At 34.8% G+C, this 25,375-nt stretch overlaps 1 protein-coding gene across 1 annotated transcript in view; it reads right to left on the bottom strand.

Moving 5' to 3' along the window:
* The window catches only part of DGKB (diacylglycerol kinase beta), a 583,788-nt gene that overhangs the window by 249,392 nt on the left and 309,021 nt on the right, over positions 1-25,375 (bottom strand). Inside the window, exon 22 of the mRNA XM_090287823.1 lies at positions 9,161-9,225. Coding sequence (XP_090143949.1) covers positions 9,161-9,225 — 65 coding nt within the window. The remainder of the gene's footprint in view (positions 1-9,160; positions 9,226-25,375) is intronic.

Raw genomic sequence — 25,375 nt, 5'->3', positions numbered from 1 at the left:
ACTAATCCCTTCCCTTACTTATCCCCCTTCTCTCCCTCTCCCCTCCCCCCTATTGACTGCTATTCTGCTCTTTGTTCTATTTAGTTCCCTTGTTTGTGTTGTTCTTTAGTTTCCTGTATTAGGTGATATCATATGGTATTTTTCTTTCTTTGCCTGGCTTATTTCACTAAGCATAATTCTCTCTAGTTCCATCCATGTTGTTGCAAATGGCAGGAGTTCCTTCTTTCTTTCTGCTGCATAGTATTCCATTGTGTAAATGTACCACAGTTTTTTGATCCACTCATCTACAGATGGGCACTTAGGCTGTTTCCAGCACTTAGCTATTGTAAACAGTGCTGCAATGAACATAGTATAATATATATTTTATATACACATTATATAAAATATATATGTAATTTATTGACTCAGAAATCTTTTGTGACCTTAGTGAGATATATTGTACTTAAGCAGAAAGAGAATCTAGGTTAAATTTGTTTCCATAATGGAGTGAACAAACAATGCGAAAGTGTAGAAAATTTATTCACCGAGTTTGATGAAGGTCACTTTCTAAAGAGATGAAGCCATATTTTATGTTATGTATATAATCTCTCTAAAGAAGGCTATATATAAAATACTGCACGTCATTTGTCACCCTCACCAATTCTCAGCATACTGTAGCTGTAGGCACCCTTACTCCACTCTAGCATGGTGAATATATGGGTGACTAGTATTGGTCTCGAGGTCAGTGTCAGCGATTAGCACTGTTACCAATTAGAGAACCCAGAAAATAAAGTAAGAAGAAGGTAATTGGAAATTCCAACAGAAACTATAACTCCAGAACACAAAGAGAGTAAGTGCCATGGAAAGAGGTGCAGAACATGGAGAGACAAGGAGATGTTTTAGAAACACAGTCTATTTCTGGGTATACATACACATACACATATGTCTTAAAAGCATGAACCAATATGAACTGTTATGTGGACTGTATCCACCTCTGTAAAATAAAAATAGCAATAGTTACAGAGTAGACTTATGTTGAGGATTAAAAAAAAGTGTGATAAACAACAACAACAACTAATGACTTGGAAGAGTTGTTCCTAAGTAAACAATAGCCTTCATTATAATTGCAGGTTGTGCTATTATTCCCATTAAACTCTAAGTTCCTTTAAAACAAGAAGCTGGTATTGATTGGTTCTGATTGAAAGGTGGTATTTATGCCCCCCATCTCTGAATATGAGTGAGCTTTTGACCATTTCAATTAATAAAAACACAGAGAGCATGAAACCATGCAACTTCCAAGACTAAGTCAAGAGAAGACCAAATAGTTTCTGTTTTCTTGGGACACTCACTTTTGGAGGATTCAGCTGGTTATCCTAGGCCACCACACTGTGAGAAAGCCCAGGACACGTGCAGAAACCATGTGTAAGTGTTTATGATGGTTAGTTTTATGTGACAAGTAGAGTGGCTACAGGGTGCCCAGATTAAATATTATTTCTGGGTATGTCTCTGAGAGTGTTTTTGAATGAGATTAGCATTTGACTTGTTGGGTTCAGTAAAGATTACCCATCCCAATGTGAGCCTAACTGGTTCAGTTTCTCTAAAGAACCAGTGCTCCAGGCCCTGGCTGCTGTGGCTCAGTGGATTGAGAGTTGGCCTGCGAGCCAAGTGTTGCTGGTTCGATTCCCAGTCAGGGCACATGACTAGGTTGCATGTCAGGTCCCCAGTTGGGGGCATGAGTGAGAGGTAACCACACAGTGATGTTTCTCTCTCTCTCTTTCTCCTTTCCCCTCTCTCTAAAAATAAAATAAATAAACAAACAAATAAATAAATGATTAAAAAAAAAAAAAAAAAAAAAGAACCAGTGCTCCAAGTAAGGTCTCAACCACAACCAGCATCCGACACCAGGCATGAGAGCAGCCACGCCTCCAGCTGACTCCATCCCTTGGATGTCACATCATTTCCAACCAGTGAGTCTTCCCAGTTGAAGGTCTAGACATAGGATGCAGAGACAAGTCATCCTTACTTTGCCCTATTTGAACTGCTGACCCACAGAAGCTATGTACATAATGAAATTGCTGTTTTACACTGCTAACCTTTTGAGTAGTTTGTTATGTAGTAATATATACAGGAATTCCCTGGCTGGTTTGGCTCAGTGGATTGAGCGTCGGCCTGCGAGCTAAGTGTCGCTGGTTCGATCTTCCAGTCAGGGCACATCAGAGAAGGAAAACTCTGACTCCAAAAAACCTCCGCTGCCTTGCGGCATACCTCTTCAGGGGAAAGGCTAAGGGAGTAAACCCCGACAGAAAATCCGGAGCCGGAGTCCCTAAGGCGGTTTGACGTTGTAGTCTACACCGGCAACTCCTGCGGCGCACCTGAAGCCAAGCTGTATTGACTCCGTCTTTCCCTTGGACCCTTCAGCTGTGAAGAGAGGGGGGGTCTGCTGCATGGGCAACAGCAGACCCTCCATATCACCCTGCCCAGGCTCTGTAGCTTCATCGCAAGATGTCGATTCAACACGGGAGGAGACAGATACCGTGTCACTCCCGAGTCGGACTGCACAGCCATTCTCAGCTGTGCAGATAGACTCTTAAGAAGCTACACCATCGTCTCTCGAGACGGACGGCTGCCGACGACGAGGAATATATACAGGAAGTATACAGGAAGTATGTGGAAGTGGAGTGCTGCTATACCAAAACCAAGAAATTATGTGGTGTTTGTTTTGACTGAAGGGTGAATAGAACTGGGAAGGGACAGGGATACATTGCCAAACCTAAGGAAACTGTTAGTGAGGGCTTAGATAATAGAGGAATGATGGTATTGGAAATGAGAGGAAATTGAACTCTTATCTTATGGTGGCTAAAAGTTTGTAACTGGGATATCTTGGCAAATCTCAGCAAATGTTGATGCCTTATAAGTATTTGCCAAAAAATCTTATGAAGACCATAAAGTTATTTGGTATTTTTTGTTTGTTTGTTTTTGTTTTTGCTAGAAACTTAAGTGGGAAGAAGACATCTGAGAAATCAGGATAAAATTCATGTAAGTCAAGATTTTGTGATTTCCAACTCTCCTAAAAAGTTTACCTATTAAAAAGCATTTTCATTATACTTTAGGGCTGGTATATATCAACATATATATAAGAGGATGAGGGTTGTGTAAGTAAAATTCCCAGTGTTGTGAAAATACTGGTCATGGAGAAACAAAACAAAGTACAAACTTAAAAATGTTGCATATGTGAGAATATTATTTTTTCTCTTTAAAAAAATGTTTGTGCATAAACCCTTCCTTAAAAAAAGTGAATCATTTATTTAAGGTTAATATTTTAGAATTAATTATGTTCAATAAGAAAATAATGCTCAACACAGCCATATAAAGAAAGGCATTAGCAACTAATGCTTGGGTGGAACAAGAGGCAATGGAGAGCATCTAATTAATTCCAATTAGCCATGTCAGGGGATTACCTTCCAGGTAAAATTACCTTATAATGAGGTGATTAACCTCTTTGGAAAGAGTTCAAGATAAACTAAATTGATACTTAATATGTCCTATAATGAAGAGATATAACAAGAGTCCACAAAATTGTTCCCAGGGATAACTTCTACCAATAATCAATTGATTTTATCTAGCAGAACAAAAATCACTTTTATTATATTATTGATAGTATGAATTCTAAAGCATCTAGATATTATAAATTAGGCATGTAAACTTTATATCAAATTAACTAACTTGTATGACACTAACTTTATCTATTCTAAAATATATAACCACCAAAAGTTAATCAATTCCAATTTCTAGCCTATGGATTATGTCTGAACATCAAAAGAAAAGTGTTTGTCATTGCCACTGATCAATGTCACAGACTCATTCCCCAAAGTCAGCTGTCCATTGTCTAATTAGTTTAGTGGATCCCGTCAGTCCCCAGAGCAGAACTGGCTCTCGTTATGGAGAGACTAATGCTGCTCAAGGGAGAGGCGTGAACTCAAAGGAAACAGGAGCCTCAATGTTTTTTAACACAAAAACGCTTGGTAAATTAAGGATGGGATTCCTAGAAACAGTAGTTTTTACTTGCTGGCTAAGCTTATCTTTGGTTAATCATTTATATGAATTAATTAAAATCACAAATTTATATATACTGTAAATTATACATATATATTCACTCTCAGCATTTAACAAACAAAAAGTAATTTACTTTAGTGATTTAATTTGGCAAATATTTACTGAAAATCTCTATATAGGCATAGAATCCGTAATAATGAGAATATTTTTTGTTAAACTGCTTTGTTACAGTTTATTACTCTTCCTTGTGGGAAAATACTCTATCTTGGATTATTCAGCTGTGATTTTGTGGAAATATCTGAATTAACTACTGTTATTTCATAAATCTTGTTTCTTTATTTATTATCCTAGGGAATGAGTGTGTTCGTGTGTGTGTATGTGTTTCTGTGTGTATAACATTTTTGCATAAAACACATGCAAATTCATGTAAAGCTGAAACACAAATCCTAGGGAAGAGAAAGGCAAAATCAAGGAGGAAAATAGTATTTAGGAGATTTGCATGGATTCTTGCAAAACAGAAACTAGAAATAAATGTTTCATCTTCAGCTAACACAGAAGATATATAAGCAACCTTGACTTCAACATACATCCTTAGAGCTCAATGGTCAGCTTAATTTAGGAACTCATGAAATTATCTTTCACTATGTATGTTATAAAATAGACTTCCTTCTAATTTATATTTTTCTACAAAACCTATCACTATCTAAGTTTTCTCATGCCCCAAATTTTCCTCATATGCTATGGGGTTTCAAAAGATTTAGTTCTAACTAGATGCCCATCATTTAAAAGGGGTTCCTTATTAAATATATGTAGAATAAATAATCAACCAAAACAATAGCAGATAAGCTGTATTTTATCCAAACTTCAGAAGCTTGATTGGAAGACAAATAAACTGCTCGATAATAATTCAGTGAATAAATTTAGAAAATACCTGTTGAGTGTTAATTATGTTTCATGTACTGTGTAGATACTAAAATCCCAAATAGAGCCTCATTCCATGGTCTCACAGAGCCTCCTGTCAGAAAATCAAGACTATCTCCACAGAATGAGCATAACTGTAAAGCACAGAAAAAGTTCTCTATTAATGTATTCTATTAGTTTCTTGCATAATTTGGAAAGCAATGGTTCTTTTAAAATTAGGGTTTATTAATACAATAATGTCAAATGATCAGTGGACTATGGACTATTTCACACATGTAAGAGACAAGACCCTCTGATGAATCTGATACCATACTACTCTGTTGATTTTGAATTAAATTCCTTACTTAAATTACCACACCAATTTCAGTTTTTTAGTTGTATACTTCTTCATAAAATGCAGAAATCAGTACAGAAGGGAAGCACATACCTCTGAACCAGGGTGGGGTGTGGGGTGAGGGGACTAAAGAAGGACCCTTGTCCCATACAGGGAGTTAGAGACCGGATACTTTTAAATAACTGGTGTGGATTTAATGAAATCGTGTCTTTGTGGAGCACTGCTGGCTGCCAGTGTTTGCTAAAATTGTATATTAAAAATCTGAACTGGTACCTTGAAAACAAGCTATGACCACAATATTAAGACATCTTTGTCAGACCACCAATACTCTTTTTCATAGCTAGCTCTATTTTTCATATTACTTGTCTTTGTCATGGTTTTACTCATGGAATAAAACCATTTTGCATTTTCAGAACATTATTATAAGCTTTATACTTATTTAACTGGATACCTATTTTAATGGGTATACAGTTATTAATATCAATATTTTAAAGCAAGAATTAAATTCCTCTACCTAAATAGAACCAGAAAAGATGTAATGTGTGTGTATTATAAGAGTGTAAGTATAACGGTACATATTAATAGTCAAACTTTATAAATAATTTAAAAATCGATATTACGTACTAAAAGGTTTTAAATAGAAGAATAAATACTTTAATGATTACTGTGTTTTGAATCTGAAACGATAAAAATATCTATTTAAATTCAGTTTTATTGACAGATATCTTAAAAGTTTAGAAAGTGAAATACAAAATTTGTTTGAACAATTAACTTAGATTTACATAGAAATTTAAAAAGAATATGAAATAAACCTCTCAACCAGCACTCTCTTAAGTAGCAGAAAAATCACTGTCTTTCCCAGTTCTTTCAAGTTCTGTCATAAGAAGCACAAAGAACAGAACTATATATTTTGGTAATTAGTTTCCTTAAGATAATGTTAGAAACATCATGTTCTTTAAAATATGAATGAATTTCAAGGTGAGCATGCTGGAGGATAATATTAATGGCATATGATTTATTATGACAAGAGACTTGATTTGAAACACCATTATTAAGACTACTTTAAAAAATCCATTTTCAAATTCCTGAAAATATAAGACTGTTATGGCTGCAGTTGTCTCAATGTTGAAATCTGAAAACTTGTCCTCATAAGTATGAAACTGCTTATGCACTGTATGTGGCATGCCTTCTTTATAGAAGTTTATGAGAACATTTTCATATCATAGATATTCTACATTATAGTTTAGGGAATAACCTAACTGCTTGTAGTTCTGAGTGAAGACTTAATTTTCAAAAGTTTAGACTAAATGTGTATGTCTAATTAACTTGGTAATATATGTAATTTTAGAGCTGATTGTTATCTTAAAATTTGTTGGCCAATAACACATTGAGCACCTACTATACACCTGGCATTCTTTGCACACACACTAGGAACATGACCTGTGTCAATCTGAAGGTGTTTTCTATATTATTACTGTTCCAAATGAAATATCGCCTTTAAACTATATAACCAAGATTTACTCATGCCTCAAATTTACAACTAAGTTTCATTAAGATATAGATATAGGTCTATATTTTATAAACACATTAGTGTGCACACATGATTGTAAAGAACATCTAATCACATATTGTGCAGTGAGAAATATCATAAATTAGTACTGAAATTGATGCTGAATATTAAGTAGATAAATGTGAGTAATATCTTTATTATTAAGAAAAATTAAAATTATTATAGAGAACTAAATTCTTATATGTAGGCTGTCCAATTTTTGAGAACTACAGATATATTGATACATCTCTCTATACTTTTAATTCTCCTTTCCCCTTCCACCCCTCCCACCTCTCCCACCTCTCTGTCTCTTTCTCTCTCTCTCTTACTCACCTCTCTCTCTGTCTCTCTCTTTCTGTTTTGTCTCTGTCTCTCTTTGCTGAATAAGTTTGTGGCAAAAATGCCTTAAACCTCATTAAACTTTTATTCCCCTGTGAATTTCTTAGAGCTGTCGACAGGCTACTAAATTGTGAAAAACCTGAAGGGGAACAATGCATGCTGAATTTTCCAAATAGCATTTTCTTTGCTTGAAACTTATTTTAAAATATGAACATTGACACAAGAATGCTTTATAGAGTGGTGTTAAATAAGCATAGACTAGTTAATTCAATAACATGGTTTTATTTACATTAATAAATATGTTAATTTCCAGAACATTCAAAATATATTAGTAAATGCTAAAATCTACTCTAAGGTGAAATAATTCCAATTACGTTGACTTATTTATATATATTTAATAAAATAAAATTAAATATTGTAAAATAAAATGTCTCTTTTGTTCTAGATATAAAGAAACATAGGTGTAAATCTGTAATTAGATTACTTTTAACTTAAATTTATAATATGCATGACACAAAATTCAAACAATACACGAAAATATAGAATAAAATTTTAATCTCCACCCAACCACTTGGTTTCCTTTTCTGAAAGGAACCAAAGTTAAAAGATTTCTGTTAATCCTTCCAAAGACCTTGTGTATACATATACATGTATACACTTCTTGCATTTTCTTTAAAACAAATCTTATAGCTATCTGAGCTATGAGAGAAAGAGCAAACCATAACTTCATGATTTATGATTTGTAGTGCAATAAATAACTCAAGGCAAAACTGAAGGTAGGTATTACAACTAAGTTTTGATATCTTTTGCTAAAATGTTTAACTAGGTAAATATAATAAAAAGTGAGATAGGATATCAATGATCATGAAACTAGTAAATATGATGATTCTTGTATAAAGTAGTTCACTAAAGTCTAGATTTAAGTAAAAGCAACAATAAGTTTGAAACCACATTTTAACAATATTTACTGTTATGGACCTATATGGAAGAAAATAGTACATGACAATATTAAAACAAATATAAGAATTTCCAGGGTCAGTTGTCTAATAAGTAACCTCTAACATTCATGACACAATATAAATCTAGCCAAATACAGTGACCATAGATCCTTTGGTTCGAACATTCATTCATGCATTTATTTATTTATTTATTTATTTATTTATTTATTTATTTATTTATTTCATTAGTTAGTTAGTTATGCGTGCATGTATGCATGCATGCATGCTGATTATATATTGTAACTTCATGGAATGAATGGTAGAAATGGGTATAACTGAAGTAAAAGATGATTCATTTCTTTGGCCCATTTTTTTCCAGGGGAGTAGGGTGAAAATATCTGTATTTCCTTCTAGAAATGGGGTAGATAAAAAGCCAAAGCTTTCTCTATTTCCTTGAATACCAGAAAAAGTGTCAAGGTCTACATTTTGGAAGGAAAAATCTTCACGTATTGCTACAGCGGCAAAAGTAATTTTAGTCAGCAAGGCTTTTTTCCTTGAAGGAAAAGTGTTTAAAAGTACTTCATTAGGATCGTTATTTCTCTGGTTAATTTTCCATTTAATTGAGGTCAGTACTGGATAGATAGTATAATGATTGGAGGCCTTATATGACATCTGTGCAATATACAGTTACTCAGCATTATCAAATCAGAGCCTCATGTTTCTCTTTGGTATTTGTGATGATCAATTTGTCCTACGTAGTCATGTAAAGACTTCAGTATATCTTAAATATTATTTTCACCTTCTACTTGATATCTTTCTTTTCAGCATATGACAATGGACTAGAGATGACCACATGGCATTTCCCATTATAATCTCATAAAACCTAAGAGGAAAATTTGAATTTATTTACACTTTCATCTTTATACTTACACATCAAGCCTTATTCAGTTAATATGTGAAGTACAAGGATCACCATATAGTGATCCTTTTTATTACATACTTTATCAACAGGAACCATAATTACAGTTTTATCATTTGTTGTCTTACCTACTGTTGAACTTCTCTGGGTGTTTTTCTCTCATGATGTGGAATCTGTGCGCAATGGAGGCATCCTAAGGAGAGAAACAGAGAAGAAAAACGAGACAGTTTATGACCCTATTGTCTTGTAGAGAAGAAAAAAGATTAAAAGAGAAAAAGTGTTAATAAATAATATTTTAAAATTAACTTTTTCTTAACAATATCATTGCCAAGAAGATGTTCTGAAATTAGGCAAAAACGTGTAATCCACATAAATTCTGTGCAAGCATGATTTATGTCACCATTTCACCATCGGTCACTTGTCGTATTTACTTCAGGGAATTCATTTCTATTTTATTCATATGTCTCCTGGTTTTGACCTCATGTTCAAAGTATGTTTAAGATAGAGCATATGAACATAAATGTTACAAAGTAGTTTAAATACTGCTATACCAGAGCAGGAATGATAATCTAAGTGGATAAATGATCAGGTAGGAAAGCTCCTAGTCCTTTGAAATTATGGTTAAAAGACAGCATGAGGTGCATATCTAGTAAAGGCAAATATATTACATAACTTCAAAGTTTGTTAAGAATGTTTTGGATGTACAATTATTAATTGTTTGTTCCGCAGCAACTTTCTAACATATGTATCTTATCTTGTTTAATGGAAAAAAAACCAAAAAAAAAAAAAAAAATAGAAAATTTACTTTTAGAGACTCGGTGACAAGTGTAACTAGGCTTTAAGACCCCAAATGGATGAGTTCTGAATCCTAATGGATTTCTCTTCCTTTTAGGAAATCCATTCAGAGTTTCTATGGGATAGAATCACACTGAATGTGGGAGATCGCTGGAATAGTGTGATTCAAGCTTTTCAAGCACAAACTGTTCTTGCTGACTTTAAACAGTAGCCCTTGTTATTGCAAGGAAGGAGATATTTTTTCCCACTCTTCATTTACACATGATTAATCACCCCAATGAGAAACTAATATATTTACCAGTCTTCTCAATGGAAATGGTGCTATTGTTGTGATTAACTGTTAATTTTGTTTCAGAGTAGAGACAAATGAAAAAAAAGAAAACAAACAAACACAAAGAAAAAAAAAAGAACTGTGCATTTGAGAGAATTTTGAAAACACTAATCAAGGATTAAAAGTCTAATGAATGAAATGAAAAGGCTAATGTGCTTATTCATGCATAACAAAGCAGGAGTCACAACAAGAGAGGGACCAATGCCCACTGCAGATGCTGCAGAGCTGCTCTTCCATACAAGATAGGGCTCTAATAGAAATATAACTTTTTCTGCATACTTTATCCTCTAAGAATTGTTGAGTAATTGAACTAATCCACAAGTGAAAAGAATACAAAGGTATAGACAAGTATGTACAAAAATCACTTATTTTAAAAAGTAACCCAAAAACCCTCTATATTTTTTATTCTAAGATATAACTTCATTATATGTGCATAATCAACTTCCTGGTTTGTTAAGTAGGAATATCAAGATAGTTCACTTCTACTGATCAAATAGTTCTAAAACTCAGTTCAGAGTTTGTAGTTTTGTTTTTTTTTAATTCTCACTAATAAGTCATGAATATATTTTATTTTAGAATGTGAAGTTGTCTTGTGGTATAAAATATAGAAAAAAATCGTAGCTAGGCTTTTAATGATACATCCTGCAGCATGACCATTAATTAATTTTAAAAAATCATTTATTTTGAATTTAACCCTAATCTAGTTCAAAATCAATTTAGAATCGTCGTCGGCAGCCGTCCGTCTCGAGAGACAATGGTGTAGCTTCTTAAGAGTCTATCTGCACCGCCGAGAATGGCTGTGCAGTCCGACTCGGGAGTGACACGGTATCTGTCTCCTCCTGTGTTGAATCGACATCTTGCGATGACGCTGGAGTGTCCTCTCCAGTGAAGCTGAAGCTACAGAGCCTGGGCAGGGTAATATGGAGGGTCTGCTGTTGCCCATGCAGCAGACCCCCCCTCTCTTCGCAGCTGAAGGGTCCAAGGGAAAGACGGAGTCAATACAGCTTGGCTTCAGGTGCGCCGCAGGAGTTGCCGGTGTTGACTGCAACGTCAAACCGCCTTAGGGACTCCGGCTCCGGATTTTCTGTCGGGGTTTACTCCCCTAGCCTTTCCCCTGAAGAGGTATGCCGCAAGGCAGCGGAGGTTTTTTGGAGTCAGAGTTTTCCTTCTCTGATGAATGAATGCCTCATAATTAAAAGCACACATCCAGCAGACCAGTGAAACAAAAGCATAGGAATATGAATCAAGTACTGAGAATGAATGATCGATATTGGTTATCCATAGGGAGACTATCACTGAATTTACTTCTGCTTGAATTATTTGTTTCTGCAACTTTAGAGAACTGAGTCTTTTATAAATAGACTGTGTAGCACAATTTGCTTTATAAGCATATACTTTTGCAATAACAAATGTCTTCCTTTCCAGAGGACAATAAACAGGAGAGAGAGAGAGAGAGAGAGAGAGAGAGAGAGAGAGAGAGAGAGAGAGAGAGAGAGAGAGGAGAGTATTAAAACAATACCACTTAAGCAGACTAGATTATAACTGAGTGAACTCCGAGAAACATAGAAAACCAAGTGGCCAAAGACAAACTTAATGTTAGCTCTACCTCCAACATACAGGGGCAATGCATCATGAAATAGAGGGGAAAAAAACAAACAAACAAAACTACTGAGGAACACCAGCATGCCTCTTCCTTGTGTTGAAAGGGTTCCACCACAGTAAGAAAGCTGGCATTGCTGACTACAGGACTGATAAAGGACAATGACAGCAGGTGCTCATTTGGATGAGAATTCAGACCAAATTCTCATGGGGCCTGTCTCTGGCATAACCTCAGGAGGCTTGAAAGAGAACTGTCAAACACTGCAAATTTATCCAGCAGCCATATTTGGATTCTCTGAGAAAAGACCAAACAAGAAAAAAGCTAAAATAGCGTTGTTGCTTTCTTTTATATAAATTGTGCCCATTCTGACCTTATGTATTGCAATTTTTTAAAAACTGAAATTAAATCATCATCACTTCCACACTCTAAAATGGAAGAACTATGAATTCAGACAGATTTCACTTCCAAGACTAGTAACTTTGAAATAAATTATTTATTGTGAGTCACAGTTTTGTTATCTTTAAAAGGAGATACTGATATCAATACCAAGTACTGTGGAGAAGATATTTCGAGAGTATTCAGTAAGCAAATGGAATAATGTTCCTAATGTGATGGAAACTTTGGATCCTACTAAGAACCATATGAGAAAACATAATGAATTGAGAAAATACATCTTTTTAAAAGGTAGGACCCACTATTATGAAATATTCCAAAATTCCCCAAATTTATGCATCAAGTCAGATCTAATCCCAATATCAAAAGATTTTGACTAGGCACTCAAAGCAAGAGTAAGTTGAATAAAAATGATATCAAATTTTATCTAAAAATATAAATTCTAAATAACAATCAGGACTTTTTAAAAGAGTAAAATAAATAGGAAAGGTGTCTCTAGCCCAACCAGATATTAAAAGGTGATACAAAACTAGAATAAAAACAGCTTCCTACTGGCTCAGAAGTATAGAGACAGCAACTTATTTTAGTATAATAAATCATGTCTTCCATTCGAACAGGGAAAGAAAATGACATTATAATAATAATATTTTCTGTGATCTATCTAGGTTATCTCTCTCTACGTAAGTTAAAATAGCAATTTTCATGAAGTAATTTGTAGTGGGCTGAATCATGGTCCCTAAAGATATCAGAACCTAGTTCCTGGTATCAGGTAAAGCTTTTTACAGATGTGATCAAGTTAAAGAATAATATTGCTTGGATTCAGTATCTCCTTTCTACTTACACTTATTTCCTTGGGAATAGAACTAACTGTTATACCACGCTTGTTCCGCTACTGTAAGCAAGATAGCAGGTGTTAAAATACAGCCAATTCCTGAGGCAGAGTATAGGGTTTGCTGAATGGTAGGTACAGATTCAAAGCAGAATTTTCAATAGGGAGACTTTTGCCAACAGGTGGCTTCATTATGATCAGAATTCTCATGAATTATTTAATTTCTTTAAATTAAATTTATATAAATCTCATCCTCTTGAAGACCTTATAATTTGCATTCAGTTTAAATTATTGTTCTCAAATTTTACAGTTTTTCCCTCTGATTACTCAGTAAAGTTGGAGAGAACCATGCCTCTCTATTTGACTGTGTCGCAGAGGAAAGTAAGACTTGAGGTTATATGTGAGATGAGGCCTGTTCCCACTTTAGCAGTTCCCCACTCTCCCTGCCATTCATAAAGAAACCTTTGTGACTGTGGTATCTTTAGACTGAGAAGATGCATCATGATCATCCCATCCAAAAACAGGTGATGTACCCTAAATGAAGGTAAGTTTATTCTTGTTAAATGACTCTGAAAAAAAAAAGTATATATATATATATATTGGGGTGGGGCAGATAGAATCATGCAGAATACCAGGAGAAGTAAATTGAATATGTCACTACATCTAAGTCCTTCAGGACAATGTGAGGAAGCAGTTGCTAGACCCAGAAGGAGAGAGTTACATTGAGACAATGGCATTGAGGGGGAAAAAAAAAGACATACAGATACAGTTGCCATTGAAGGCTAGAATGTAAGTACCCCAACCATACTCCTCCATTCCATTTTCTGCTCGGGCTTTCACCTGGCCTAGTCGATCATAAGCAAGAGGGCAAAAGGAATCTAATGTCCACATTGGACACTACCAAGCAGAGAGCGCCATGAACAAGAGTAGAGAGAGGATCCAGAGAGGCAAACAGAAGCAATCCAGAATGAGGAATTAGTCCTTAAGATTTAAAGCTTAGAGCAGAACAGCAAACTAGGAGTAACAACACAGAAGTCTATGAAGCACATGCACCAAATATATGAAAAATAATTGACGATCAAGGTGCACAGTGAAATATTAATATAAGTAACTTAGGTATAAAATACATATATAAATGTATGTATAAAAATTTGAATTTCTTAAGTAAAATAGTTATTACTTGGTACCTGGAAATAAATACTAATTTTTCTCATTTTAAAAGCAAAATATCTGAAATGAAGCTATTATTTCAGAAAATGAAACCAAAGTTGCCATTCTTATTTAAAAGCACCTGTAAGCTTAGATTTATATTTTGAGATTACTGTATATACACAGAGGAAATGTTCTGGCTTTATCAAAGAATGATGTGTCCCACATAGGTATGTTTCCACTATATGTAATGCACTAAAATTTTAAATTTAAATTTACTAATTTGTAGTAAAGAGTATTTTATTAAATCTACAGAGTTAATTTAATTAATAGATTAATTTAATTCTTTGACTCATTAAAATTGATATACAGCATCACCTTGAAGTAATCTTAATGGCTTGGGCCATCCTATTAAATATCACAGACCTGGGACAGTGACAAACTGTGCTCTTCAAGGTGTGGGGCTGTTCGCTCTACACTGAATGACTTCCGGCTGCTATTTTATGGTATGTTTTGCTTTTCTTAGGATTTCTCATTCATTTCTTTTGTATCATGTCAAGTTCTTAACTTTAACTTCTTGCTATTAAAACATGCCTGTCCCTAGCAGTTTCTTCCCGTTTCACTGATTGCACTTTCATATTTTGAAAAGAAATGGAATCTTAGAATTTGAATTTCAGGATTGTTTTAGGTCTAGGAGAGCACCAGACTCAGCGAAAGCAGGCCAGGACTCCAGGGCATGAGGAATGGAGTACTGCACATGATATTAAGCTGCAAGGACACAAGACAGGGATTAATTTACTGAAACAGAAAAGGCAGAGACTTGCGCATAGCCAGGAAGGGCAGTAGTTAAGAGCACATGTTTTGCAATCTGACAAACAACTTCAGTCCCGCTATGCTCATGCCATAACTATGCTGCTGTATCCTCATTTGAAAAATGGAAATAGTCCATATCTACATCCTCAGGTTAATACTGACTCAATACCATTCTTGTGAGAATCTTTATTCTTTATCATAAATCCTGACAGTAATCAAAAAAAGAAAGCTACTATTATTACATTGGTTGGGTACTAGGCAAATAAAAACTACTAGTCTAGGAGTAACATATAACAAAACAAGATAATGATGTCTTAACACAAAATCAATCCACTAGAAAACGTTTACAAAAAAAGATTATCTAAGATGATCACAGGCCTAGAATATTTTTAAAATTTTGACAGTATCTATTGAGTGTTATAGGGTTCCAATGTGCTTCTTTAAACATTTTTGATCTCTCTGTAAAATTCTTCCCATAGTTTGCAGCCTTCTTCCCAATTTGAAAAAAAAAAAGTACATGAACTTAAATATTTAATTATTACTGTCTTTAAATTGGCCTGAGATTTTGAATTCAGAAAAATCAAGTCAACATCATATATCTTCAATGGTTTATTTCACAGTAAATTGTATACTTAACTAACTCTGTTTATTGAAAACCCTAAGCATTTTATTAATATCTAGTATTTCAATAATCAATCTATCTTTTTAAATTAACACAGAAGGATTGGAACTATCAATCACATTTATGTCTGAAGTTAATTTGGTAATTAAAATATTCATTCAACCTGATAAAAGCCACAAATTTACTTGGTGCTTTGATGCAATTTCAGCAAATCTGCAATGAAAGTTTTGTCACCTTTGAATATCAACGGGGGTGGTGGAATATGATAACATTTGTATAATATCTCAAACTAGGCATAATTATTGCACTTGCAAAATAATTCTAAGCCAACACTTGATATGTGTAGCAGCACAGGAGTTCAACTCCAGCTAGGTTTACTTTGGATTCCGTGAGGCCAAAAAATGACAGTGGAGCACTGGAGAGAGAATTCATCTATCAGTTTAATCTCGCTCCTGTGGGCAGGGACAGGAACAACAGGGTCTGCCTTACAATTCTCGTGGCGGCAAGAGAGAACAGGGGTGTCACAGGAGCCACTCTTGTCTTGCATCAGCGGCAGGGACCTTAGAGAGCCAATATCTCCCGCATCACTTGGACAGCTGGGCCCTATATGTACGTGAAGTTACCAAAGATGGCACCCGGTCAGTCTGAGCTGTGTAATGCTTACGCAGAAAGAATTCTCTCAGATAAGGGTGACCTAGGCAAATGAAAATACATGCGTGTGGAGACGAGGATCCTGGCTACAGTCACCCTGACACGACAATATGATACTTCCAGTGCTTAAACTGGGGTTGGGAATGTCCAACATGGTATGCGTGCAAACAGTAAGCTAGAGTGAGGTAGGGTAGGATTGAGGGTGGAGGTGGATGCAAAGGGGGAGGGGAACTGAGATTTAGAAAAGAAAATAATTTCTGTATACTGTCTGTAGGAAGGAATGGGAGTTATATCAAAGGTCAGGGGGAAGTAAACCCACGTATGAGACTGGGGTCAGGGTGGGTGCCACGGAGCATAACACTGGAGCAGATAAGTTGTTTATTAGAACCAAAAATAGAACTAGGGTGATTTTCACACACACAAAAAAAGTATGAAAGTAAAGCTCTCTAGAAAATATTCAGAGAATCAACAATAGTGGTGCCTAGGATGCATCAAACACCAGGTACAAGGTGTAATTATGGTGTTTATCCCATTTAAATCTGTAAGGTAAATACTGTAGAGAAAAAAACTGAAGGTTCATAAATGTATATCTCAATGTAAGGCATCAAATTGGAGTGATCAAAACATAAATCAGAATGTGTGGTTTAACTGAAACATAAGTGACCACTTCCCAGCACCTCATTTCTTGAAAGCATAAAGAGAGAGAGTCTGCAAATTATGTAATTATAATTTCTGAGAAATAATTTGTTCAATTGTTTTACAATATTGTTAACATTTCAAAACCTTTCATTTGTACAGAGCTGTGTGACTTCTAAAGGCATCTCTGGCAAATTCCATATTTTGACTTCATTATTTTTGCTAAATTAGATATCTGACTATTTTTTGACAGGAAGAGGCAGATATTAATATTTTTATTTTAGAAAAAAAAATATGTGTTTGTTGGTTTAAGGGACTTTCTTGAGGTTATGACCCTCCCCAGAAGGGCAGCTGACTTTAGTCTTTCGTCTTTCAGGTTGTGACTTCCTCATTTAGCCCACCAATGTAGACATTTCATTTCATGTTCATTTTGATGATGTTCTTGTTCATAAGATATTCTAATCTTAATTGCTATTGATGCCATTAACATCCCAAATTTCCTAAAATAACTAATACTATTCAGCAAAACAGGAGAAGCTGCTTTTATCCATAATTCTACTCACACTATAATAGTAGGTTTCATTTAAATAATAATGTATTTTGCTAGGTGATGTTAGAAAAAATGATGTTGATTGGTTCTCATTAAATAATAAATGACATTTGCACTTATTCTTTGTTCTCAAGAACAAATAGAAATTTACTATCCTGTAGGAATAGTCTTTAAAGAGAATAAAATCAGCAAGCCAGTATGTTGAGACCATAATCAGAGACTTCTAATTTATCTAACTTAAATTAGAAGAATGTGAGTCCAAAAATGCCCCAGCAAAAATACCTCATGCCTGAATGCCGCAGAGAATGCCACAGAAAGTGATCACAGAAATCCCAAATGAGTAAACTTGTACTTAAAAGATGATAAAGGGCTATCACATCATCCTCATGAATGAATAACATTGGTAGGTGAATTTACAAAAACCTTTAGAGATAAAATTACTTTGCTTCTAATGTAATATACAAATTAAGATCTATTCAGTATCAGAAAAAAATTAAACTTACAAGGAAAATCTGCTCCTGTTAGTCTGCTTTTACTGCCCTCAAACGGGGCTGCAAATTGACTATCAAGGACCTTTCTGTGGGCAGCAGAGAAAGAAGCCATCATCTCAGCCTGTTGAAATGACTGCACTGGAAGAAGAAAGAGTCCTGCTGGGGAGTGAGGAGGGAGCTACAGTCTCCCATGAGGTATAATGTTGATTGTTCTCAATTAATGTCTGGATTTGATCACTATCAACTTCAACTGGTCTACTACCCAACCTTAGAGCATCATCCATATCCTCTTCCATCTTTAATATTAAAATGGCTATACAAAAATTCACCAGTTTTGATATTTTTTTAATGCATGCTGATATGACAGCTGTCACCGTACAATCTAACAAAATTGTTTCAAATGAAGTTAAAGACAACTAAGCGTTACTAGAGCCGTCTTTCAGGGAAAAAACAAAACAAAACACAAAAACATTTTGCCCAAACCAACATAATCAATGAAAAACAGTCTTCAATTGAAAGTTGCATGTAATATATTGATCCTAAGTTAAGAAAAACTAAAAAAATATTTTCATCAGTAAAGTAATTTAATATATAAAAATTTGATATAATTAGTGGTTTTGTCCAGCAATTTTTCAAAATAAACATTTAAAAATGTTGAGTGATACTGTGACCTGTTTCACTGACAGTTTTAATGCAAGGGCAAAGTTATTAAAATTTTCACAGCATGAGAAAATGTCCCCAAATGACTGAATGTCAAAGTGTTTTACAAGGTCATAATCTTGATCCCTGGAACATTCAGCCCTGTCCACTATTTCTTCCAAACTCATAGTTTTAAAGCTGCCTTATCTTTGGTTATACTCTATTTTAAAGCTTTCAACTATTCTGATAAAATCAAATTCAATATATGCAACCTTGACCGCCCTCTTCATATTCAGTTCCATGTTTCCAAACCCACGTTTTATATTATCATGCAGTTGTCCTGCTGACAATTCAAACCCAATCTCATCCTTTCCTCCAAAGTGCGTTCTTCCCTTAAAATTATTACTTCACTCACTGATGCTATCACCTACTCCTAGCTACTCGGTTTTCAGAGTTCCAGGTATTTCTGATTTTTCCCTTTTCTCCCACATACGTACAATCAACAACCAGTCCTGTCAATCTGCTTGTTGTTTTGCATTCCTATTGCCCTTGCCTTAGTCCAGGCTTGGTCACATTCCACATAAACTACTGCAAGGGTGCAACAAATTTCCTTCTAATAACATGACACAATAATACAATTCATCCTAAGCACCATCACTCATTTAAATGTGATAATTACTTGGTGCCATCAAAGCTGCAAATCTGAAGCTTAGCTTTTAATGGCCTTCAATCTCTCCCCACTCTACCATTCAAAACTTATCTGCCTGTAGGAGTCTATTCAAATACTTGCAGACATTTAAATACACCTTGTATATTTCTACTTGATCTACTTAACCTGTTTCCAATTAATAAATATTTAAACCCGTTAAGCCATTATAAAGTAAATTCACAAACACAAAACTGTTTTTGAGTAGCCCATGTAATTACTAAATCTTTAAAATTAAGATACAATTTTCACCTCAAAAAGTAGCATGTGTTAAGAAATTTCAATTATTTTGATATTTCACATTCAATATTAAGAAAATCATAATAAAATTACATATTTACGTCACATGAAGAGTCACATGTTCATATGTTGCAATGAATAGTAATAACCAAAGTTCACAAAAGGTAAAACTATTCATGTCAGTGATATATACATAACCATTTTCAATACATGTATTTTGAATGTTCAATCTATGCAAACTCTTTGAGGCATATTTGCATGTGTTGTTATTTCTGATAAAATCATTTTATATGAATGTTTTAGCAAAATAGTTTTATGATGAGGCACAAAATAAATAATCAGTTATGTTTATTTAAATAAATTATGGGTTAAAAATGGAGTTTTATATTTCCAATGTTATTTGAAGACTTAAAAGAAGAGAGTAACTCTTGATAAATTAATGGGTACTAATATTATAAATTTTCTAGAATTCTGGACTTACTGTAAAAAAAAAAGTCTCATAAAAAAACTATTATTTCTCACTCTAGGAAGAGAAAAAAATCATCACAAAATTACACATCATGGCTACATGCACCTCAGAAAATTAAACAGAAATGTGATCTTAATCAAATGCCAAAATCCAATGAGATATACAGATACATATTATTTTGGCACCAATATGTTACTTTCAAACTTTTAAGGGCTTTTAAGGATTAAATATAAAAATATTCTTCAACTAAAATTATAAAGTCCCTTTGCTTAAGAGAGTTGTATGACTAAAATGTATTGGTTTATGAAAGTTTTCATTAAAAGAATATATTTTCTATTGTATCAGTTTAGAGTTTCAGCTCATTTAGTATTTACCATTATATATGGTAATGTGATATTTTCATTTAGTGTTTTATAAAAAGATAAAATTTAAGATGTCTAACTCAAATGTGGCAACTGCTTGAGAAGATCTATATTTAATATTTTAATAGATTTTTTCTGTTTTAACTGAGGACCTCACCACCCCAAAAAGGTTAAAAATAAATAAAAAACCTCAGCTTTTACAACTATAATATAAATTAAACCTAAACTTTGATTCATATCTCTTTTCAAATAAGCAGCATTTATAAAAATGGTTTGACTTAAGAATTACAACCACCTGAAATTAGTTTCACAAAGAAAATATTATGGGCCACCTTGGATTGAAATGTTTTTGCTAGGCAAAACATCACTGGCTCTCTGACATCATTATGCAAAGTGAATAAAAGGGAAAACGCCTGTGTTATTCAAAATTCTACATTTGTAAAATACTACTTTGCTTCCATGTTAGTTAAATTACCTTATGTGTGTCAAATTATATGCCACTCTTGCCCTAATGTGAAATGAAAATACAGACACTAAATCAATATCTAGTACTTCCGGCATTTGCAAGTCTAGGGAATGTGGGTGATATAGTGATATCACTTCATGATATGATAAACAGTTACCTTAGTAGTTAAAAAAAAAAAAAAAAAGAGCCCTGGAGAAAGGCAATGATATTAAGGGGTAGTTTAAGTCAAATTAGATAGTATTATTGATATCTGTCACAATCAAATTATTTTTTGTTGTTTAAATGACAAGTCTAAATATATTCTTTTTATACTTTAGGTTGACCCATGAATCTCTAAACACAGTCACCACTAATTAATTGCACCATGGAATCAGAGACAAATCCTTTCTGATACACACAATGGAAAATATTTTAATAAGTGAATACCTAGGAGTCTATAGTACCATTACACAAAGAGAACTATAATAATGGTCAATGAATGGCTTTTAAAAAATGCACCATTTGTCACTAAATACACTGCCATTATATCAGGAAACCTTTTGTGCTTTAAAAGGGTAAGTTTCTCTCAGTAAAATATTTATGCTTTTAGAAATTACCAGACTATGTAGCTCATCCACAACAATTTCACTGTTATTGCATAAAATTGTAAATTATTTCTTTTAAATTATTAATGCAATGGGGAAAAAAAGATTTTTTTCCAGGTTTATAGTCTTTTGAAAGGACAGCAAAATAGATGAAACCAAACCAAGATGACAATTTCAGCATTTAAAACCTACACATGGTAATTCAAACGAATGTTATGACATTTAAGATAATGAAACCCTTCATTTATTCGACTATCTGGTATGAGTTTTATTTCACATATAAGGAGTCAGAACAGATGTCCAATTATTGTAATGCCAAAAAAAGTTGGGGCGTATCTTCATTAATACCCTCAGAGCAGCCTGCAGTGTCTCTTTAAAACTGGCATACAGTATCTCAAAACCGCTATTCAAAATCCATTCTAGGAAATATAGCTAGACAAAGCATTCCCAAGACAAAAAGAAAACAATAAAGCTCAGTATAACCCTTTTAGCAACGTGAGTTGCATATTATTGACAGACCATTCATTGCAATCAGTAAAATGATTAATTGCAAATTTGTTGCTAAATTGACAAAAAAAAAAAGGCAAGCTTCTGGCTACTGTTAAAGAGGAAACACTTATGTTAAAAATGATGAGAGACTTTTGTAGTGAATTAATTCTAATCGATATGCTTGTTGACTACACATTGGAATAGGACTTCCTTAAATAGCAGAGGTTCCCATTATCATAGACATTCAAATTAATATTTAACCTACTGACTTGCAGTTTAAAATTTTATAGAAGAAGCATATTTTTGCCTTTCCTTTAACAAATAGTCCATGTTTTATCAAACATGTACATAAGATTTGTTTTTCAATTTCAAATGGAGATTGCAGACATAATGTCCATATGGTCAAACTTATAATAATTGCCTGAAATGATTTGTTCCTAGAATTTTAAGGTTAACCTCAGTGACATATTAAAAATATAAAAGGTGATAAAACAGTAAGATGGATGAGTGTTTGTTTCCTAGTTACAAATGGCTATTTCTTTTAGCACCTTTTCAGGTTCTTTTACTCCAATCAGTGATTCAAGCAAAAAGAAAAAAAAAAAAGATTTCCAGCCAAGATGGAGGCTTAGACGGACACGCTCAGTCTCCCTCTACAACTAGAGAGGAATACAACTACTTCAAAACAAAAGATAACTAGAAATTCCAGAAAATAAAACTACATGGAAGCCCAATGTATGAAGTTATAAACCAGAGGCGCCCTTTGGGCAGGTAGGGGGAGCGAAAGGGGGCGGTGCGGTCGCACCAGGGACAGCGGCAGGGAGAGCAATCTCAGCTGCAGTCGAACCCCCGGTAGCTTGCGACCCCAACGCTGGGAAAAGCAGCCACCGCATCACCTCGAACAGTGAGGCCCAGAGGGTGGGAGGACGGATCCCGGTCTCCTAGCTGAATAACTGTGTGAATCCATCTTGGACCCCCGCCCCCAAAGAAAGCGCCACAGCGCTGCGAAATAGGTTGCGGATCGGCGCCGGTCGCTGGGTTGTGACGACAAAGCACCACAGCACGGCGAGAAAGGTTGCGGATTGCCGCCAGTCGTTGGGTTGTGACGAGTACACAGGCACTGCCCCCTATAGCCGGCCCAAGAAAACAAAACGCATCTGTCAAAATGAGGCAGACAACTATAGAAATCCCGGTGGCGCAGCTCACCAGGCAACAGATGAGGAATCTGACAGATGAACAAATAAGAAACCTGTCAGAGGCTCAGTTCAGGGCCATTGTTATCAGGTGGCTTACAGAATTCACAAAAGATCTGGAAAAAGATGAGAAATAATTGAAAAACAACCATACTGAAAGGAACAAAACCTCATACGAGACAGATGGTGAGGAAATAAAATCCAGAGTTCAAATCAACAAACCAGAACACAGAGAAGGAACAAACAGTCAACCAGTGCAGAGAGAGGAAACGGGAAGCAAGGAAAATGATGAGAGGATCAGAAACCTCTGAGACAGCTATAAGAGATCGAATATACGGATTATCGGATTGCCAGAGGGTGAAGAAGAAGAACTAGAAATTGAAAAATTAAGTGAAAATATAATAAAGTAGAACTTCCCAAACTTGGGGAAGGAAATAGACTTACAGGTCCAGGAAGCACAGAGAGTTCCAAAACAACTGGATCCAGGGAGAACCACTCCAAGACACATTATAATCAAAATGTCAAAAGTTAAAGATAAAGAGAGAATCTTAAAAGCAGCAAGAGAGAAGAAAAGAATCATGTACAAAGGGGTCCCAATTAGACTATCAGCTGACTTTTCAAGGGAGACCTTGCAGGCAAGAAGGGACTGGCAAGAAATATTCAAAGTAATGAAAATCCAAAACCTACAACCATGAATACTTTATCCAGCGAAGCTGTCATTCAAAATAGAAGGGCAGAGAAAGTGTTTCCAGGATAAAATAAAACTGAAAGAGTTCATTAGATCCAAACCACTGTTATATGAGATGTTAAAGGGACTGGTTTAGAAAAAGGAGGATCAAAACTATGAACACTAAAATGAAAACTGCATCACAAGAAACAACAGAAGCTAGGGAATTGAAACAAAGGCAAACTAAATAGGCAATGAGAGTGGAAAAAGAACTATAGGTACGGGGAACATATTGGGGGGAGGTCAGCAGGGAGGGGGAAGGGGGAGAGGGAGGGAGATGGTATAGGAATTAAGAAACATCGTAGGAGGGAATGGAATAGACAGAGAGAGGTTGAGAAGAACTATATGTACAACCAATGGACATGGACTAAAAGGGGGGGACAAGGGGAGAGAGGGGGGCCACCGGGTGGAGGGGAGCAGAGGGAAGGGAAATTGGAACAAATGTAACACTGTAATCAATAAAACACATTAAAAAAAAAAAAAGAGAGAGAGGCAGGAAGGAAGGATGGAAGGAAGGTGGGAAGGAAGGGTGCAGTGGCATATATTACAATAAATACTTTGTTCAAAATGACATTTTTCTCAAACTAATAAAGTCATTTTCTGAATATTTGAGCATCTACTATGTGCTAGATTCTAAGTTAACAAAATTAAATAAAATATAGACCTATACCTAAAAAAATCATAATATTTATGATTTTCTGCCCTGTTTTTATTTTTTTTTTTATTTTTATTTTTTAATTTGAATCTCCCTGGGGATACATCAGTGATACAGAGGCAGAGACTATATATGAAATTCTTGAAAATAGCAGAAGCAATATCTTTTGCAATAAAATTGAAAATAAGTTAGAGTAAAATTTAAAATTACGTTGGTAATTATGTTGTCCCATTTTCTGGTAAGATATCAAAAATCAATATACCTAACAGAAATGTATTTCTACAAAATATGTGAGGGTACTTCAAGGTGTAGATTGCATAAGGTGGGAGAGTGTTAGGTAAGTGATCCTGTTTAGTTTTCAACACAACCCCTCCGTACTGACACGAAATTACAATTGTGGGAAAGTTACTCCAAATTCTGAACTCCATTTCCCACAACACAGAATATTTTCCTTGGTCAAGTCTATGCTCTTGGGTTCTTCAAAGAGGGCATTTAACAGAAGGTGTCATTATATTCCTCAGTACACATCCAGTCAGGCACAATTTAGCAGAAGGAGCCTATGCTACATAATCCAGAGAACACCAAGTGATGTAGAGCTAGCAGGCAAAGGCTGAAATTGGCTGGATCACTTGGAAGAATAATAACTTACTGAAGTTATTGAAGGCTGGATATTCCTCTACACAGAGTTGAGCACACTGAGGTGCAACCATGTTAGGTAAGTTGAGCAATAGAGCAAAGCCAATTTCTGGTTTCAATTGATATTCAAATCCAGTTCAATGGCCTCCCACTGTCCTAGGAGACCACTGGTTATCTTCTATCTGTAGTATCACCAAAACTGAAAGAGAGGCCATGCATCTCCCCATGCCACTCAAGGAAGGACAAATTATATTCTCATGCTACTAAAACTCACAAAAGAAGTTTTGTAGTACATTTACATTTATTTAATATATCTTTAT

Source organism: Furipterus horrens, unplaced genomic scaffold, assembly GCF_987537825.1.
Source record: "Furipterus horrens unplaced genomic scaffold, mFurHor1.1.pri manual_scaffold_9, whole genome shotgun sequence".
NCBI lineage: Eukaryota > Metazoa > Chordata > Mammalia > Chiroptera > Furipteridae > Furipterus > Furipterus horrens.
Note: the sequence above shows the minus strand (reverse complement) of the source record. Positions and strands in the feature narration are given on the sequence as shown.